The sequence below is a fragment of the Engraulis encrasicolus genome, chromosome 22, assembly GCF_034702125.1.
Source record: "Engraulis encrasicolus isolate BLACKSEA-1 chromosome 22, IST_EnEncr_1.0, whole genome shotgun sequence".
Lineage (NCBI taxonomy): Eukaryota > Metazoa > Chordata > Actinopteri > Clupeiformes > Engraulidae > Engraulis > Engraulis encrasicolus.
This window is the reverse complement of record NC_085878.1, coordinates 3,609,458-3,628,814: the sequence shown is the minus strand read 5'-3', so window position 1 is coordinate 3,628,814 and position 19,357 is coordinate 3,609,458. Positions and strand designations below refer to the sequence as shown.

Genomic DNA, 19,357 nt, shown 5'->3' with positions numbered 1-19,357 from the left:
CTGTGGCAGGGCTGTTTTCAAGGTGTTTGGGAGCCCTAGACAAAGAGAGACATGGGGGCCCATTTTGCTCTTCCAACTATTGGGGAGGAGGGCCCCCCCTCAAGAGGGATTTGATATTGTTGCACTTTTCATTTCAGTCATTGAATTTAGGGAGGTTTTTCCTCACTCGCAAAGTTGTTATTGCTCTCATATGAATACAAGTAACCAGTCATTACCAAGGGGGGCCCGTGTCAGCTGGAGGCCCTATGCGATTGCCCAGTTTGCTTGCCTGCGTGTGACTGGCCTTACACACTACTCCTCCATATAACCATGTCCCATATTCATAAGTACAGATTTTCCAGGAACAAGTCTAATCTTCATATTTCTAGAAACAAAGCCTATTTCTGATGCCCTGTAATAATAAGAAGGAAAGCCATTTGAGTGCTGTTGTGAATCCACTGATGACACGTAGAAGTTTACAGCCATCTCAGACACGTCACGGTAATTCCAGCCATTCGTTTGGGTGGGGCTGCACAGCCCGATGTCTCCCCAGACTCCTTCCCCACCAGACTAGTTTAATTTGGAGTGAATTGCACAAATCGAATTAGCCCCTGCTTATACAATTAACTGTCCTGGGTGAGAGTGCTGTAATTTTTCACAACAGACACTTTAATAATAAATCAATAAGCAACATTCCAAGTTTGCTTGCTTAGTCAGTGTGTTGTTTATTGACACTGTTGTTTCCAGTGATGGCCTACCAGAAACACAACACTTTGCTAGAAATATGGTGTTAATCAACTATCAATAATAATGGTGGAGAAAAATATGGTTTTAATCTTTGTGGTTTCACTGCTCTTCACAAAGAAAAGTGAGTTTCACTTGTAGCCTAGCACCCCCACTGTGTGTTGGATAGAATCAATGGGAATTCAGTTGTTGAGATTTAATTTGAAATAAAAGTAACCGCTGCAAATTGTTTTTCTTTTTTTTACGGCCAGTACATTACAAAACACCTTCCTCTTAATCATCCTGTTTGTTCTTAACCCATTAGACAACTTTAATGCTTTTAATATTTATTTTTCTTCAAAATGCTACTATTACCATGTCAGAACGCTATAAAGGACTTTTTAGGAAAAGCACAAAAGCACAACAATACCTCTTAATGTATGTCCTCTACAAGTCTTCTGTTGTCCAGTCTTGCACTTTAAATGTCTGTATGAGCACTGTATATGTCCATACTGTCTTAAGTCCATGTATAAGTACTGTCTATGTCTATACTGTCTATGTCCTTACCTAGATTAGTCTATGTCTGTATGAGAAAGCAAGAAATGTAATTTCAAATTCTTTGTATGACCAGTGCATGTAAAGAAATTGACAATAAAACCTACTTGACTTGACTTGAATTTTGTAATTCTCTGTGCGAAACAAATTAAACTCCTTGCATCTTCCTTACAGCCTTGTATGCTTGTATCATAGATAAATATTGTCTTATTGTGTTTTTTTTGTTTTTTGTGTTGCTATTAATACCAGTCATAGATTTAAGTTTTTTAGTTTTCCTAAGTGTTTCCACAGTTTAAAGAAGTGCCATTGTATGGCCCAAGAACACGCAGCATGAAGCATTAAAGCCTAGCCTTGCACAGCTATAAATATGTTGAATTTGCACAATTAATGCTTCCCCTTGCACTTTACATCCTTGCATTTTTTGCACATTGGACTGGTATTACGTATATTCTCCATGTCCTGATCTGGCATTTTATCACTTTCTTTTATCCTCTTACTCCATATTTGTTTTTTTTTTCGATTTTTAATTCTGTGTATTCTGTGTCTTGTGCTGTGTTGACCCCAGGTCCCTGTCTTGATGCTGGTTTAGCTTATTTGTTGTCTGTCCTGAATGTTTTTAAATACCTACAAACCTAATATCCCCTTGGGAACAAATAAACCCAATTTGAACTTGAGCCTACAGCATGAGTACCAAACTGACAGCAAAAGGATGTTCTTTCATTTACCATACGTACAGCATGTACACAAAGACAGTCTAAAGATCCTCAAATTACGGAAAAAGATTAATTGTAGAGAGAAGCTGGAGCACACCTGCGCTTAAAGTTTTAACCATTTATTAAGTGCAGAGTTATGTTTGCAGCACTGCACATAGAGCAAAGAACAGTATCATTTAACAACCATATCTTGAGCCATTCGTGAAGTCTTAACGAGAAAAACAGAAAAAAAAATAACTTTAAGCCTTGTGGTGCCGTTACGAATAGCCTCGTTTCTCATGGTTGGGTGAGGAAAGGGGGAATTGACAATTGGGGTAGTTTGGTTCTGGTGGGAAGAATAATTCGGACGGACGTCAACAATCAAGCATGAGTGAAGGTTAACTGGAAACGACGGTAATCAAACATTTCAAACCAGTGATTTACGGTTAAGTTTAGGGTTAAGGTTAGGGTTAGGTTTAGGGTTAAGGTTAGGGACAATGTTGGAGGAAGGGAGAGATGGCATGAAGCTGACACAACGACAGCGCTCCCCTCCCGGAATGCACGCTGCTCGGGTGGTCTCTCTCTCTCACTCGCTCTCTCTCTGACTCTCTCTCACCCACTCTCGACGACAGCGCACGTTGCCCAACTACGAAAAACGAGGCTATATCGTAGCGGCACTACGAAGCATACAGTTGATTTTCCACGAGACTGGGCTCCATTTAACCAATCAAACATGGCACCAGTCCTCAACACACTGCTGCCCAGTCACTGCCAGGCCTGGCCTAGAGGAGGAATAGGGCCCAGGCACTTTTGGCTTTAAGGGGCCCCTCATAATTAGCAGTCCAGAACAGCGTCACCGGTGGGTCCAGCCCCCGTCACTGTTAGCATAATGTTTGCTTCCTGCTTACGTGTGTCATAGAGTGAGTTACAATATGCGACCTTGCCTCCTCCACTTGTGCTTGTCTCCTCATCCCGCCTCCTGGCCCCTCCTCCGTGGAGAAAACAATAACGTTTCCCAGCTGTCAACCTAGCCACAACAACTTTTGAGGGACTGTTTTTCACTCACAATCCCAATTGCAAATGAGTAAAAGACTTTACAATTGAGCTTTTGCAAGATATTGAAATATAATGCTGTTGTCAGTGATGTCATCATGACATATTACTTCCTGGTACGAGGAGACAAGCACAAGCGGAGAGGCAAGGTCGCATATTGTAACACACTCATAGGTTAATAGGTCATGGCTACTGTGCAGTCTCATGGTATGCAGCGTAATCACAATGACAGCTGAGGAAGCACTTACATGTCAGACCTGGTTTTTAATCTGCTACCCGATGGCTGACGTATAGCAGCTTTCCTAATAACCTGTAGCCCAGTGGTTCTCAAACTTTTCCCATCATCCCTTCAGTCTGGATGCTTCCGAGCCCCGCAAGAACTGTTCGCTCCGAGAAATAAAGTAAAGAAAAGTTTGCAGTGTCCGGTGTCTCTTGAATTTTGTTCATTGATTCACCTTCTCCTGCCTCACACCTGCACCTGCATTACTGAGGGCTTGTGCACAAGGACTCTCTTGAAGTTTGATCGTCGACATTATGGGGATGTTGGCATGCTTATGATGAGGTCAAGGGGGCGTTTGTTCGACAAACGTTGAGAACCACTGACCTACAGCACATACAGTACTACACTCAGAGGCAGATCTTGCCACCAGGCAACCGCTTGGGGCCCCTATATAGTGAATAACAGCCCACACTTTACCACAGTAGAGGCAATTTTGGTTCAAATGTTCATTCTTTTGCATTTTCGCTTGGGGCCCCACCTGACCCTAGAATCGCCTCTGACTACACTATGCCAGCACAATGTGTAACTTGAACACTGAGAGCACAACAGTGCACCATACCGTATGTGGGTGACGTTGCATTTAGCAGAGCACTGGAGGGTTAAAATGGGTCTTTTGGCTCAATGTTATCCCTGAGTAATCTGCCTCCACAGTGGGCTGCATCTGCAGGCCTTTTTGCAGGTTATCCCTGTGCCATTAAGCACCGTCATTTGCACATTTGTACTGATTTAGCCACAGCATGGCCAGAAGGAACTCAGACACAATCCTCTTACCGTACACTCGCTCTCTCCCTCTCTCTCTTGCATTCTGCACATGCAGGCCAGGGGCTGGAGCGAAGGGCTTAAGCCCACATCTACAAACAAGCCACCTCCTTTCACTTTCATCTGTTTTGTGTTGTTGTTGTGGTAACTGCATATTATCTGTGTGTGTGTCTTTGTGTGTGTGTGTTTGTGTGTGCGTGTGCGTGTGCGTGTGCGTGTGCGTGTGTGTGTGTGTGTGTGTGTGTGTGTGTGTGTGTGTGTGTGTGTGCGTGTGCGTGTGTGTGCGTGTGTGTATGCCCGCATATGCATGTGCGTGTGTGTGTATGTGTGTGTGTGTGCATCCGTTTCTGAGGGAAAGGAAATGAGAGAAAGGAGAAGAAGAGAGAGCTTTTAGTAATGTGCCGAGAGAGATGTGTGAATTCGGAGTTTATCTATCCAGCCGATGCAAAGAGCCCTCGTACCCCTCGTATCCCTCGTATCGGGAGGAATTGGGTTGGGTTTGTGTGTGGCTTTGTGCCACAGTGTTACCTTTGATCGAAATCATGCTAAATAAATCTTCTAAATTAAAGTGCAGGAACCCTGATAGCATCCGCATTGTGTGGTAGGCAAGAGAAGCCAATCTTATGATTAATGCAACAGCACTTCTTATCTTCAAAGACATGATAGATGAAGACTCTCACATGTTCGAATACACATACACAGTATAAACACTCGCAACTAATAATAAAAGAACACACATATGCTTTATACTACACAGGTACAACAATTATGGAGACATTAATATTTCAATGCTACTCCTTGGTTGTCGCGTGCATATTGTCATAAAAGGAATGCTTATATATTCACAAACAAGAAATCAAAATACCTAAGCTAACAAATCAAACATAGATCTATCTATCTATTTTTTTATCTATTTATTCTTTTTACAAGGGCAGAATGACAGGGTAGTTAACAGATTTCACACATCCATAATATCAAAGCAAAATAATGAAGGTTTAAACATTTTTTTCACATTGTCATAGCAAAGGTGCCGTCATAATTAAAGGCATAAAGTGAAAAATATAAAAGCCCGTAATAACAACTCATTATGAACATGTCAAAGTCTGTGGGCACTTTCATTAGGATCTCCCTCTCAACTTTTTTGATCTCGCTTACCCTATTCAAGATTCAAGATTCAAGATTCTTTTTAATAGTCCCGAAGGAAATTTGTCTTGGACATACATAGCTGCCACATACACACAACATACACATGACGCCAAAAAACAAAAACAACAATAAACACACACATACATAGAAACACTCAAGTGCATATCCACCATAGCCCACCACCCGCATACATACATGGCATTACAGGATGGTAGTTGTTAATGACCTGCGTTCAGTAGGTTAACAGAAACAGGGACAAAAGAAAACCTATACCTATTCAGAAACCTTTTCTTGTTTTTAACTGGTACTCTGAATCGCCTGCCAGAGGGTAGCAGCTCATATTCTGGGTACAATTCAATGCAAAGTTTTACATTTTATGCGGTGCCGGTTCTAGTCAATTTGGTGCCCTAGGCGAGCACCCCTTCCTTTTTTGTGCATTTAGAATTGCCATCTACAATCATAGTCTCGTATATCTTATCCAGTGCCTACGTAGTGCATATACTGAGTGCCCACGAATAATCAGTGTCAATGTAAAGTTTAATGTGTTCATATTCTAATTCTGGGATTTTTCAGGCATTATATGGCGCCCCCAAGACATTTGGTGCCCTAGGCGACTGCCTTGTGTGCCCATGCCTATGGCCCTGGGTGCAGGACAGACCACTTCTCTGCATCCAACCCAGTTAGCCTTTTAGTATAAGCATTTGGCTGCTCATGAGATTTTGCATTCATTAAGATGTGATCGATCACCACCCCTCTTGCTTATGTGCAAAGTGCTGTGGCCTTGGTCCTCACTATAGATCTTTTAACCTCCTCTATCCTCATGAGGCATGATGTTTCAGAAAGCTGAAGCAGGACTTTTTTGCTATAAGGATTACAAAAGGTAACCGTGCCTCCGCACCCACAAACATGGAAACAAGCTGCTGGTTTGTACGCTCTCTTGACAATCCATTGCTTTTTAAAATGTGCTTCTCAACACCTATTTGTCACACTGACACTTCCACCACTCTAGCCTATAATTTCACTACCCAATAAGTGTGTTATTATATGTTGAGAAGCTTGTCAGACACACTTCTACTGAAGTGCATCTTGATGCCATGGAGGTAGATGATTGGTATTAGTAGTGTGTCACTTTGCTTTGTTTTGAATGATGATTCCAAAAGGACAACAACAAAGTCACTGCATGTCCGGTAATCAGCAAAAACAATATACATATATATATTTTGCAAGTGAAAAATAAGTAAATAATAGTCACAAAGTAATCATTAGAACACAATTGTGCAAATACTAGCAAAAGCTTGAGTGAATTGACCAGTTATGATGGATCAAATTAATTCTGAGAGCATGTCAAATAGTGTCAAAGAACTATAGAAGAGCGCGTCATGACTGACATGTTTACAACTGGTAAACCGCTTTAGGACGCCACTCTGAATGATGTTGCAGGTCTATTAACTGTCAACGTGGGCGCTGTTTTTTTCTGACATGTTTTGAAATTCCAGTCCACCAAGTTCACCATTTTATTTATTTTTCCACTTGTGTGTTATTCTGGATTGTGATAGCTTCAAAGCTAAATTATGTCTCCTAAATATTTCAAGCTTTCAATCTTGCCCTCTCCTAAAGCATAGTTGGCCTCGTGTCCACTTCGCTGGGCACAAATCAACAAAAGAAGACGACCTGCTTGGTATTGCTGCTTCCTGTCTGCTTAATGTAAAAGAAGACGACCTGCTTGGTATTGCTGCTTCCTGTCTGCTTAATGTCAGGGCTGGGTTGGACATCTGGCATAGCAGGCATTTCTCAGTGGGCCCCCTATTTTTCTTTTTTTTGAACATTTCTGAAAATAGGGGCCCACGAGGGTGCGGGGCCCACCGGAGTGTCAGTTCTCCACCGCTAATTATGAGGGGCCCCTGTAAGCCAAAAGTGCCCGGGCCCTATTTCTCCCCCAGCTCAGCCCTGCTTGATGTGATCGTTGACGTCCTCGGGTGCCTTCAGACTTGGGTAAGTAGCCTAACTGATTTCCGGTGTAGTCCTACAGTACCGCCAGCTTGGCTGAGTTCTGACAGGAAGACAATAGGTAGGGCGTAACCCTGTCTTTACAAATCCACCAGCCTAACAAGCAAATAACAGCCAAATGGGGAAAGTTGATAAGTTGTGAGTATCGAGGAGCTATGCATTGATAGGGCCAAAACCCCCAGAATCCACCCTTGCTGGATAGAATGCATTCCATGAAGCCTGCAGAATGGACCGCAGCTCATCAACCTCGAAGCACACCATAAAGGAACGAGTCCGACAGGCGGACAAAGAAGCGTCCGTCTACGCACTGCCGACTTGTGGACATAAGAGGGAATAACTATTTGAAGAATGCGTTTCAGACGGACCGACGGACAGACGGACCGCCATACATTCTTATAAAGATGCTAGGAGGCATCTAAAAAGCTTGGCCTGCACACCGCCCGTACGTTCCAAAAAATATGGAGCGTATATTTTCATATGCAGTCAGGAATATGCTTTGATATGCTTTTACTGTAACTAAATAAAGTTTATATTTTTTAAAGTCTGCTTTGTACATGCGTCTGCAAAAGTTATTTTGGATGGGATTGTGCACATGACTCCACCCACCTCGAAACACACATCCTGTGAACTGTGTACTGCCGATCTCTTTGTTAAACACTCTTCTCTGCAGTTGAGGCTGCCTGTCTGTCTCCGCTGAGCAGCAAGAACAGGCTGCATGAGGCATCATGTTCTCACCAGTGCTGCTAGTCACACTTCCATGGCACCTATAGTGCGAAACACATGGTGCCATGCCTACTGTGCTGTGCACTTCCACATCGACCTCACAGACAGGGCCGGCACTAGGCACAGGCAGACTAGGCGGTCACCTAGGGTGGCAAATGTACTGGGGGGCACCAAGGCCCAGAGAATTAGAATATTAAAGATGGGGTTGCAGGTATGACATCACGTTGTGGGAACTCCCCCAGGATTCTAAGGTTCTACATAGACTCCTATAGATAGATTTCATGTTTACTAACAGCGCGCCTGCGCACGGCGACAAGGGGCAGAAAGGCTTCTACGGCCATAGAAAAACAGTATACAGCTCTGTTAAAATCTACGTGTGTTACTTTTTGTTATTTTGCTAGTTGCTCTTTTTTAAATAAAAAACGGCCGGTACACACTCTCCCGACCCATCCCCAATCGTAATTTTGCCACCTAGAGCCTTTCCTAGGTCTAGGTTTCATGATAAAAAGGCAGGATATTTACAGTGCTAATAGCATTACATCTGAAGGCTGCCAATGGGCTGACACTGATGTTGGTAAAACGTGCTTGATCAAAGTTGACAACGTTTCTTCTCCGATGTTTTTGTACACTACATTGAGGAAAAGAAAAGTGAGCGAGAGGGCAAAGGATCTTGCTTGGATGTAAAACAATATTGAACTGCGCGGCTTTCTGCCCCTCGCATGCGCAGTTGTTACCTTTTGTTACCGTGTGACGTTGCCTGGAAATCTATCTATGAGCCTGCGGAACCCCCAACGTGATGTCAGGTGGGGTTGCAGGTTAGCCATTTTAAGAAAATGTACCATTATGACATCACGTTGGGGGTTCCGCAGGCTCATAGGAGTCTATGAAGAACCTTAGAATCCTGGGGGAGTTCCCCCAACGTGATGTCATACCTGCAACCCCACCTTATTAAACTTTACATTTAATGGGCACTCAGTATACGGTACTAGATCAGCTATGCTTCACCAGATGTATGACACCATGTTTACAGATGACAATGTCAAATTCCTTCGTCTTGGCCCTAGGGCGCCAACTTTCCTAGAACCGGCCCTACTCACAGGTCGGTACTTGTACGGTACATGCAGCCGTGCCACTGACAGCTTTGGCGGGGCCTGGGACAAAGCCATCTGAAAGGGCTCCCCTCTCCATTAGAGATGCAAACGATTAATCGATTAATCGACTTTAATGTCGACTTTAATGTCGACTTTAATGTTGACTTTAAAATCAATGCGTTAATCGATTAAAAAACATTAATCGCAATTAATCGACAATTCAACTGACAAGAGGCCCAGGTGAAATGGGTATGTGAAGAGTGTGTGTGAAGAGGGGTGTGAATAATGGGAATATTTAAATGACCTTTGGATTGAAAAATTGAAATGTGGTATTTTATCTCAATATTTAATTCAAATTTTTAGATTTAGTTGTTTTTTTTCGAGAAACATTGAGATTTCGGGGGGGAAACGCTGCTTATCAATTAATCGTAAGTCGATCGATAAGGCTATCAACTAATGATTAATGAATTAATCAATAATTTGCATCCCTACTCTCCATACATACAGTATATCATGTACTGAGGACCCAACTCTCAGCCCCCTCTCTCCCTTGGCCCGGGACAAGTGACCCGTTTGTCACCTTGCTATGAACTATGGTACACGTAATTTTTCTTCCTGTGAGCCATGCCAGTTTTCTCTGGGAATGTGCTCCAAGTCTGGCCATGTGGTTGATAGTTCAGAGGAGTAGATGTGTGCACTTTGCCTGATGAAGACCTGAAGGTCGAAACGTTGCTCCATTAAACACACAATAGACAAGCAGTGTCGCGGACTTCTCTTTTCACTTTCATGTGGTTGATAACCAGCTATTACTGTACACTATGACAGGATTTGACAGTGAGTCCTCGCAAAGCGATATTCATGTCTCTGCATATACTTATTTACCTACTGTGGGTTAAAGCCTATAAGCTATAATTTCAGATATGTTACCTTGACAGGAAGGAAAGAGTTCATGTCAAGTCAGGTCAAGTGTACTTTATTGTCAAAAATCTATGTAACAGGGTTAGCACAGAAGTTTGAAATTGAGTTAGACCCCAATGGGCAGCATTGCAACAAACATACATATACTGTACAGGGAGACATTGACGAAAATCAGAAGGAAAGTCTGGAGACAATTATCATCGTTAAGTCCGAGACATTGTTCTTTCCTAGGCAGGTTGTGTTACTGCTTTGCCCAATTATCTAATTAGAATATATCTTGGCTAATGACTGGACATAGAAGAAACAATAAGATATCCAAATCATTTTCATTAGAGAATCTACCTGATGTGTATTGCAGGCCTGCTAGTCCTTTCGGGCAATGCTGCTTGAATTTCAAAAAATATGAACTATTGAAACATTACATTGACAATTTATTTGAAGTTCTTTCTGAGGCAATTCACTTCTAAGGTGCTGTGTGTAGTGTCTGGATTGGAGACAGATGAAAGAAATCAATCGTCTCAGTTGGGCACTGCACTGTCTGACTTTTTTGGTACCATCAAAACACCCCCGAGTCTTCTGGCTCCGCAGGGGATATCTTATGACGTATGGAGTTGAATTCTGTGCAATTTAAAAATGAAACACTACAGGCCCTACCATGGCTAAGTAAACGATAAGGCACATGTCTACTACGCGGCAGACCCGGGTTCGATTCCAGCTTGGGTCCTTTGCCGATGCTTCCCCATCTCTCTCCCCCAAACATTTCCTGACTCTGTCTCATACTGTCCTGTCACAAAAAAGTCTCAAAGACCAAAAAAAAAGAAAAAAAAAGAAACATTACGGTTTGATTTCAAGACGTCAGAGAGTGCACAGTTGATTCCTGTTCCGTAGGTGTCCATACGGTAGTCTAATTCCGTGATCTACAATGAATTCAGTGATAAATAAATATAATGCCAGTCTGTATGCTTTTATATCACTGTTGCAGACACCATGAGCATGATGGGTCAGCTCTCCACTTTGACAATGTTTTAGAGTAGAGTAGAGTAGAATAACTTTATTGATCCCCGAGGGGAAATTCAGGAAGGGCGATTTTAGGGCAAGGTTCCATCAAAACCATGCCCAGATCTTCTGTCTCCCCTGGAGTGAAATATAAAAATATATAGTGAAACATAAAACAATACGGTTAAATTTCAGAGAGTGCACAATTCATCTTTTAACTGTTTTAGGGAAAGGTTTCAGCACACTTTGTCATTCCCATGAGGACAGATGTGCCTGGTAATCTCTAAATTACCCGTTTGGATTGTCCTCCGTCCCACATAGTAAGGTAAGTAGGCTAGACTACTGTAATGCTCTCTTCTCTGGTCTGCCAAATAAGATAATTGACAAATTGCAACTCATTCAAAATTCTGCATCAAGAATCCTTTAAGAATCAGAATGAGAGAGCACATCACTCCTCTCAGACCTGCACTGGTTACCTGTCTCATACAGAATTGACTTTAAGATTCTGCTGACATTTAAAGCATTAAATGGACTTGCCCCTAGTTATATCTGTGACATGCTCTCTTTTTATACCCCTGCTCGAGCTCTCAGGTCCACTGATGCGAAGCTGCTAAGGACCCATCCCCCTGCAAAATATTTTCCTGCGTTCGTTTGCTATGCGCCCAAGAGATGGAACGCCCTCCCCATCGAGATCCGATCAGTCAGCTCCGTCGACTCCTTCAAGAAGCAGCTGAAGACCCACCTTTTCATCCTTGCCAACTCCTAGCTGCCAAGGCGTCACAGTGTCCCAGCTGCCGCAGCGTCTTTACTGCTCACAACCAGCCCTGGCAGGGGGCTCCCCTAGGTGGCCGCTGGTCTCTGCCTGAGGTTTCTTCCTGGCTATAGGGTTTTTTTCTCAGACCATATTGTGCTTTTTTCCCCCTACAAACTATGAATCAAGCGAAAGGGAGCTTTTCCTCACCCCTGATGCCACCACGGGCCGCATCTGAGCGCCCAATTTCAGTGTGACTATTTATGACTTATGCTAGACCCAGCCACTATGGACCTTACGCATCTAAGAATCCTGATCCTAACCTATGTTGACGTTGTGACTCTACAATCTCTTTCTATCTCTTCTTCCTCTGCCTTCCTGCTATCTCTGCCTCTCCTCTCTTCCTCTCCTTTTAAATCCATCTCTAACAATTGTGTTTTTTCCTCATTTGTTAAGCACTTTGAGTTGCATCCCTTGTATGATACAGTGCTATACAAATACAATTATTATTTTTATTACTATTATTATTATTATTGTTATTATTATTATTATTATTATTATTATTATTATTATTCTGTATCTTCTTTGTATTGCAACTTACAATAATCCCTTGCTTAATACAGGTGGAGATTTTGGTGCACTCCAAGGTTCTGTATGAATGCATGAATGCAATTACATATGCATGACCCTGATTTCTGGCCCTAAAAGGAGGCTAAAATACTACTTTACCCCTCGCCATGAAGTGGATATTATTATTTGCGGGGTGCTTGGTTCCACTGAGATGTGTGCCATTTGCCTACATACAGTATTGTCCATCCCTTCACACTGTGAAACTACACTGTGCTCTGCTCTGCCCAGTGACAGACTGATGTGTGTGTGTGTGTGTGTGTGTGTGTGTGTGTGTGTGTGTGTGTGTGTGTGTGTGTGTGTGTGTGTGTGTGTGTGTGTGTGTGTGTGTGTGTGTGTGTGTGCGTGCGTGCGTGCGTGCGTGCGTGCGTGCGTTTAGCCTGCGTGGTCAAGCCAGCTAGATGGAGTTGATGCTCTCTTTGGCCAAAGCCGCTGAACTGGTTTCACAACGAGTTGGAACTGAGAAGTAAGAAAGTGGGCCTCCAGCTGTTGTCGTTACACACACACACACACACACACACACACACACACACGCACACGCACACGCACACGCACACGCACACACACACACACGCACACACACACACACACACACACACACACACACACACACACACACATACAAACACACACCACCCCACACCACCGCACCACCCCCTCCGGCTTCATCTTCCAAAGGCTGGAACGTATTCAATTATATTCATAAATATAATATCATCTCACAGTTGACAAATATAGAACAGATTTGTATTATTTAAATGCAACCTGGGAGGAAGGGGGAGAAGAAAAAAAAATCTGCACGGAATAAAATTACTGAGAAATATGCAAATTGTATAAGAAGATTAAAAAGATCAGGAGAGGCTGTTGTAAGTCTCAAAGAAGGCTTCTCGCCAAAAGGAGAGAAGAGGGGGAGAATACTGAGGAATAAACAGAGAAGAACGCAGGAGAGGGAGGGAATGAGATGAAATTAAAGGAGAAAAAAGAGATGGTAGATGATTGAAAGAGACATACAAGAAGACAGGACACAAAGACAAAAACAAAAAGCGACGGGAGGTAGAAAAGAAAGAGAGGAAAGGAGGAAAATGATGAGAAGGGGCGGAGGGGCGAAAGAAGAGGATTGGGGGAGATCTCAGGAGGAGAGAAAGACCAGGGCCGTCTCTAAGCATAAGCAAAGTAAGCAGAGCGCTTAGGGCCTCAACCAGGGCCGGATTAAGATGGCCTGGGGCCCCTAGGCTACAGCTTGCTATGGGGACCCCTGGCAGGTACATTTTGCAAAGTTTACATAGTGTCATAGCACAATTCTGCTTTTTTTTTCACGTTGGGCCAGTCAGGGCCCCCCTGGCAGTTGGGGGCCCCTAGGCTGCAGCCATATCTAGCCTGTGCGTTAATCCGGCCCTGGTCTCAACCACTTTGCCCCCCAAATTGGGGCCTCCTAAATTGAGATTGACTAGAAAGCGTATTATTTTTATTACTATTTATTACTATTCAAATATGAGGGGGGAGGGCTCCTGACCAGTTATGCTTCGGGCCTCCAAAGCCTTAGCAGCGGCCCTGAGGGAGGCCATCATGCAGGGGGAAAAATACAGCCAGTGAATAAACTAGTGTTTCTCAACGGGGGTGGTACAGGGCGTTGGGGAGCTCTAGGGGGGCGTTGAGAAGGATACATCTGAGGGAGGGTGGTGCTTAGTTGCCTTTGAGGGGCGTTAGTCCATTTATTTTTTTAATACTGGGGGGGGTTATGATTAGGTCAAGGGGGCGTTGGGAGGCTTAGGATGAGGTCCAGTGGGCGTTTGTTCAAAAAAGGTTGAGAACCACTGGAATAACAGGAGATGTTACATAGAGCAGACATGGAGAATATGCACAAAGAACCTAATGGATAATCAGATACACTGAAAAAAATGGTCTGTCGAAATAACGTAAAAAAATCTTGGACATCGGTTGCATCGATTAAATCATGTCCACAAAGTCCCATTAATTCATGTTAAAAGTGGCTAACTGTATTCTGTTAAATTAACATGATTTTCTAATGTGTACGTGAAGATATTTTTTCTTATCAGTCAAACATGATTTTTTTTGCATTTGTCAACAATTTTTACATGTGAGACTGATGTATAATATTATTGTCAGTCAAACATGATTTTTTTTGCTTTGATGGACATCATTTTTACATGTGCCACTGATATATAAAATTGTCATAAGTACAACATGATTTTTTTCTTGTTTGATGGACATAATTTTTTTGATGCAACCGATGTCCAAGATTTTTTCATGTCATATTTAAAAAACTATTGCATGTCAAATTAACATGTTATTTTAAATAGCAATTCTCTTCAATAAGCAATCAACCACAACTAGAATTTGAGTACACATTTACAACATTTATTTCAAATTTCTAGACATTGCAGACAATTGAAATCAAGGTCAAAGACAGTACGGTGCCTTTAGATGTTGAACAAAACGTAGAAAGGCAACAGTTTCAGTAGTTCCCCCAAATCTGAACAAAAAATGACAGCAGCAATGTCATTGCTGAAGACATTTTCCTGACCTTATAGTCAGATAAAAAATAAATAAATCAAAGCCCAATAAAAACTTGATGCATTTTCCAATTGCAAAAATAAAAATGTTCTTGGGCAATATTCAGTGCATTTCAAAATGTCCCTTCAACTTTCAACATTGGAAGTCATACCTTTGGCAGAGAGAAAACTGAAAATACAAGGTTGCCGATTAGAAAAAAAGCTGTCTCGAAAGGCTGCCCTACAAAGGCAAAGTGCAAAATGAGATGTGTAAATAATACCTGTAGTACAAATAAAAAAACGCTCACATTTCCCTGATCCTATAGCCAGGTGGAAAAAAGTGCTTTTCAAAATATCGAGCCCCTTTAGCTTTCAACATTGTTAGTAATTTTAACAACTTCGGCAGTGATACGACTGAAAATACAAGGCAGTGAGATGGCCTTCATTGTTGAATGTAGAATGTGAAAAGAAAAAAAGAAAAGAAAGCAGGCTTGAAGACTGTGCATCTGTATGGATTGCAGATGATGCACATAATGTGCACATTTTAAGCACAAGGTCTACTGAACACAAGCCAATAGAAATTATAATAGTATCAAAAATGATAATAAAAAGAGTTTTCCTGATCCTATAGACAAGTGAAGAAAATATTCAAAAGCCCAATCAAAAAATCATTTCCCAATTAGAAATAAAAACATTGGTCTTGGGCAAAGTAGACATTATGTGCATTTCAAAATTCAAAGCCCCTTCAACATTGCAAGTCATTTGAACTGAAAATACAAGCCAGTGAGATGGCCTTCATTGCCGAATACAGAACGTGAATAGAAATCTGGGTTGGAAAGTCTGCACTCTGCATACATTTCAGCAGCGTCCAGCCCAGCAATTGGATTGATATCTGAGGAAAGACCCTTTAATCACGGAGTTTGTTTTGCAGGGCCTGGCATTTCTTTGACATGGTGGTGCCCTCTAGCTCCATGATGATCTTTTGCAGAAACTCAAATGTATATTTGAGCTCTGCTGGGTAATCGAGATTCAGAGCATACATCAGCCCAAATATCAGAGCTGCTGCTAAAGGCACACTGTCCAGTTCCCCCAGTACCTGTTGTCCCTCTAGGATGATCCCTATGTCAGGATGCTCTGAGGGGCAGCGCTTCACAACCAGAATCCCCAGTGTTGTTTCTTCCACTGCTCTCTGAATCCGGCCATCATCATCTTCCTACAGAGTAAGATAAAATGATAGAGAATGGGAGAACAAATCCATTAAAGCACTGATTTTAGCCTGCATAGAAACGTCAGTCATCATATCAGCTGTATTGAGGGCAACAATATGATTAACATGTACATTAAAAAGTTGTCATTTGCTTAAATGTGAGAAGTGTATTGTATTCTGTGCCGAGTGTTTGTTTGTTTGTTTACATTTATGGCCAAATATGCAACTGTGTCTATTTCATGGCCAGTACAGGTAATAGAATTCGCCTCAAATTAAAAATCTACAATGATATAAATAATTGAATAAATAGATTATCTGTGCCGAGTGTCCACAATCCTTCCCTGTGCACAAGCCAAGTTAAATAAAAGGATGTCAGCATAGTTCAATAACCACATTAGCTACCCAACTCCACTTGCTTGCCTTGGAGGATAAGGAGGGTTGACAGCAGCTAGTCAGCTGAGAACTGCCACTCCCATTAGCCATTTTGAAAAGAACACTCATAAAAATACCTGATACATAAAATACATGCAGTCTTCTCTTCTCACCAGTATAACTATAATCTTTATTAAAAAAACAATAGGGACCTGCACATAGACCGTGGTCAGGGAGGAAAGTAACACCTATGAAAAAGGATTTCAGGTGAGGACTAATCATTGCTGCTGCTGCAGGTACCCTAACCACTGTGCTCATTGTTACTCCTGCACCCCCCGCTGCTATGCACCTTGTTGCCCGTATGGCAAGCGTGCAGACCATCGAAAGTGCAAGGTCTGCTGGGGGAAAATAATAAAGTGCATCTCATTGTGAATCCATTTTACCAACAGTGATAATTTAACAAATGGGTTGAAATTGGAAGTAATAACCACGCTGGTTACAAAGTTCATTCCGCAGGGCTCTGGCAGTGATCTGTCAGTGCCACCTGAAAAAAGGAATGAGTGGTCCTTCTGGTAGGTTGCACAGGCCTAGGGCCTCCTCAACATCCCCTGAGGTGTTGGCATCTCCTCCATACTCACTGCACTGGTGGACAAAGAAAACCTTCTTGGCACAGCACAAAAACATTAAATCTCTGATGAATAATGCTATCGGAGTGGGTTAAAGACACTGCCTCGAGGTATATACAAGGGTGTGACAAAAAAGAAACAGCCAGAGAGGGTGAAAGAGATAAGTGGTCTGTGGACCCCACCTGCAGAATCATATAGGGAAATGTTGGTCAATACCTGCAATATCTACCAACGGAATCCATTTTGCTGGCTGTTAGGCAAATGCAAATATAACAGTGAGTTTTGCTACTTTGCTGTACAGGCAGATGGTATAATTGAAAGTATCACTATGAAGTTATACGAATTTGTTTTGGAGTTCCATTTATCGTCTATATATTATGCTGACAAGGAACTGTCTTAAAGACATGAAACATAAATGAAAAAAAATGTTTAAGTGTTGCATTCCCATATGTTGTCCTTTTTTTCTGTAGGGAAAAATATGATGGGCAACATGTGCTCTCAACACAGACATGATTCTAGACTGGTCTCATACCGTGATGGGGGTGGCTCTCACATGCCAATGTAGGTCAACTGAAGAGAAATGTGGGAATTTACATGGGTGTATATAATTGCATGAATTGACATAAATCTTGAATAATTGTCAACCAGTCTTGACTGTCCAAGGATAGCAACCATTTGATGATGGCTTAAAAAGGTGCACCGTGTGATATTTTAGTAGTTCATTACCAGAATCCATACTGCCAGTTCACAATTGTTAACTTTTTAACACCACCACCAAATTCTAAGTATTCAATATGACTGACAAAATTGCACTTTTCATACATGAAAAGCAGGATCTATTCCATGTTCCGCCATTTTGAATTTTCAGAAATAGACATTTTTAGCTGCAAAACGTACTTGTGCTTTGGTCATACTAGTAAATATTTGGCAATAGGCAGCACAATTTCAATGAGCTGCATAGTTGCAATATCTTACACGGTGCACCTTTAAGTCTTTGAACACATGATGCACTAAAAAAGCAGAAAATAACCCATCACAAAGTTAACGGACTACTTTCTTAAATGTCAGTGTAAAACTAGTAAACAATTTACACTTACCACAAGTTCTCGAATGAGGTTGCTTGGGTCCTCGTTGAGGTAGATGCACAACCCTTTAAGCAGGCATTCCCGGACAACATCAACATGGTCAGCATCAGCGGCATCAACATCCTAATTAAAGAGGAATGAGGATACAACTACTTGTGATTAAAACCGAATGCTTACTTTATCACTGCAATTTTCATCTCACAATATTTAGTATTCTTACCTGAGTAATTGGTGACATAACAGTCTTAAGATGAGTGCCGATCTGGCCAGTTCTTTTCTTGAAAAGCTTCACAAGGCTGTCAGACAAAATGTCCAACTGAGAGAGAAATCGGGATTGTAAGGCTATTGTTGTGATCCGTCTGAATTCAGCGTTGATCTGAAGACAGGGAGGAAAAAGGCATACAGGAATTAGTGCTGCAATCTCAAGATATTTTAATGGTGACATGTCTATCAAACTCAATATGAATATGCCTAAACTGAATATGCCCCACCATCATGTACTGACAGTGGACCTTTAGGGAAAGCCCACAGAAGAATACATTTCAAACATACCTTTTTCCATTATCCAAACAGCTTTAATGTTCGGAGTGATTTGTACAGAAACACAAAAAATGTACAAATCACAACCCATCTCCATGATCCATACAGCATTTACTTTGTCCAATTTCATGTCAGCTTGTGGTTATGTTGACTTACCTCGTGTACATCAAAGAGTGCTGGCCATCTCTCCTGAACCTCATGGATCATGGGTGCACTGTGAACGACTTCTTGTCTCCGATAAGCAAAGGTCTTCTCCATTTTCATCCTGATCTCTCTGCCATGTCTCCTCTGCACATCAGACTTCAGCTCCACCCGAAGTTTCTCAAGGGACAGATCATCTTCCCCTGTAGGGTAGGCAGGGCAGTAGTTGACCTCAGACCTCTTCGTTTTTTTAATGCCAAGAGCAGGACTTGTTTTGACTCCTGCTGTCAGCTGAACAGAGTTTATCACCACCTCCGGACATCCCAGCTTCCTCAAGCGAGTACGGTACAGTCCCAATTTATTCTTCAGGCTACTTTTCCACCCTTCATATCCAGTGAACGAGTGTTCTTCAGCTAGGCAAGGGTGCTTGGATATCAGTGCCTTCCCAACCATGCTAAACTTCCTGTCAGAGGCATAAAGACCATACTTCACCATTTCCTGGGTTAGTCCATGGAGAATGTCTGACTTGAGTTTTGGGTCTGTATCTGCGCAAAGCAGAGTGCGATTTTCCTT

The 19,357-nt window shown here is 42.2% G+C and overlaps 1 protein-coding gene across 1 annotated transcript; it reads right to left on the bottom strand.

Moving 5' to 3' along the window:
• Positions 1 to 15,720: 15,720 nt before the first annotated feature.
• LOC134438860 (uncharacterized) lies at positions 15,721 to 19,090 on the bottom strand. Its single transcript, XM_063188562.1, has 4 exons — positions 18,800 to 19,090; positions 18,324 to 18,479; positions 18,116 to 18,226; positions 15,721 to 16,026 (listed from the first exon to the last, which is right to left on the bottom strand). The coding sequence occupies exons 1-4, from the start codon at positions 18,905 to 18,907 to the stop codon at positions 15,721 to 15,723; spliced, it is 681 nt and encodes a 226-aa protein (XP_063044632.1). The 5' UTR covers positions 18,908 to 19,090.
• Between the last annotated feature and the right edge of the window lie 267 nt (positions 19,091 to 19,357).

What these genes read in the sequence shown, in the direction of transcription:
- LOC134438860 (XM_063188562.1), bottom strand. Translation starts at nt 18,907, where the DNA reads ATGAAAATGGAGAAGACCTTTGCTTATCGGAGACAAGAAGTCGTTCAC. An exon ending in CACTCTTTGATGTACACGAG is followed by an intron (nt 18,480 to 18,799) that starts GTAAGTCAACAT and finishes CCCTGTCTTCAG; the next exon opens with ATCAACGCTGAATTCAGACG. An exon ending in TTATGTCACCAATTACTCAG is followed by an intron (nt 18,227 to 18,323) that starts GTAAGAATACTA and finishes CTCTTTAATTAG; the next exon opens with GATGTTGATGCCGCTGATGC.